Source organism: Temnothorax curvispinosus, unplaced genomic scaffold (genome assembly GCF_003070985.1).
Source record: "Temnothorax curvispinosus isolate PA1 unplaced genomic scaffold, ASM307098v1 QBEX01002819.1, whole genome shotgun sequence".
Lineage (NCBI taxonomy): Eukaryota > Metazoa > Arthropoda > Insecta > Hymenoptera > Formicidae > Temnothorax > Temnothorax curvispinosus.
This window is the reverse complement of record NW_020212599.1, coordinates 1-1,214: the sequence shown is the minus strand read 5'-3', so window position 1 is coordinate 1,214 and position 1,214 is coordinate 1. Positions and strand designations below refer to the sequence as shown.

Below are 1,214 nucleotides of genomic sequence, written 5' to 3'. Positions count from 1 at the left end.
CATAGAAGTAGTCGCCATGCAAAGGCAAGATCTTAACTGGATTCGTAGTATTTGTCATATATCTCAATGATATTCCGAAGATAGGTGGAAATACAAGTAAACTGTATCCTATAGTCATAAAAATATATCCGAATATATTAATAACACGCGCATTCTGCGTATGTTTTATCATAACATGCAGCTCTTCGTCGGTTTTGGCTTTTAACCAATCATCGGCAATCATATTTAACACCAATATAAGATCTTTAACGAAACAAGATTGTATTAAAAACGAGTGTTCAAAATTAAAGTAGAAATAATTTCTAGTTTATAAAATCTATTTTAAATGTGCATTTTTTACGAAAGTGAAAAATTAATAATGGCGATTTTTTTCATTATGGTACAACATACATTTTGATAGTCTTATTAAAGGGCCAATTCTTTTTACTGACACAAGTCGACACAAACATCGTTCTATCCTTCTTGGCATCAATGAATAACAAAGACAGAACGATACTTGTGTCGACTTGTGTCACTAAAAGGAATTGGCCCAAAATCGACGAAATAACTCTTGATAAATATACATGTAGATTAGCTATATAGAAAGGACGATAGTTAAAGTGGGCCAATTTTTTCCCCCGAAGTGTAACAGAAGTTATATGTGTGTAATCCTTGGCGTGTTTTTGGAGTCGCTTAAGACGATGGTAGTATTTGTATTCGTTTAAACCCATGGAAAAGTTGTCAAAAATTGTTTTAAAGAGGTCGAAATAAGTGATGATTTTGTTCTAATTATTTAACTATATACATTACTATAACTATAAATGCTACCATCGTCTTCAGCGACCCCAAAAACATAAAATTATATGCATAACTTTCGTACACTTCGGGGGCAAAGATCGGCCCATTTTACCCATCCTTCATTTTTTACATAAGATTTACATATTTATGAAAAATGTTGACAGATTTACAGAGATACTTTGTGTGACGAAAAATTGTCAATAGACTGATCTATATATTTTGAGTTATCTATAATTAGATTCGTTAAGCAATGTTTTGTATTTAATATGTTTTATCGAGATTAGTGCTACTGATTAATTTGTTTGAACTGATAATGAGTTGTTTGAGTTGTCTGACATTACCGGATTTCTTCCGCCATATGATCACCAGTTTCATTGTCGCTGTCACCATTGGTAAGGAGAACTGCAAGTTGTCTATCGTTGCGAGCATGTCACCCC

General features: G+C 32.8%; 1 protein-coding gene across 1 annotated transcript; it reads right to left on the bottom strand.

Annotated features, from left to right (window-relative positions):
- Positions 1–15: 15 nt before the first annotated feature.
- On the bottom strand, positions 16–1,206 carry LOC112451925 (the record flags this gene model as incomplete). Its single annotated transcript, XM_025011831.1, has 2 exons — positions 1,119–1,206; positions 16–243 (listed from the first exon to the last, which is right to left on the bottom strand). Coding segments are annotated over exons 1-2 (316 nt in total), but the record flags the coding sequence as incomplete, so codon positions are not given.
- Positions 1,207–1,214: the final 8 nt, after the last annotated feature.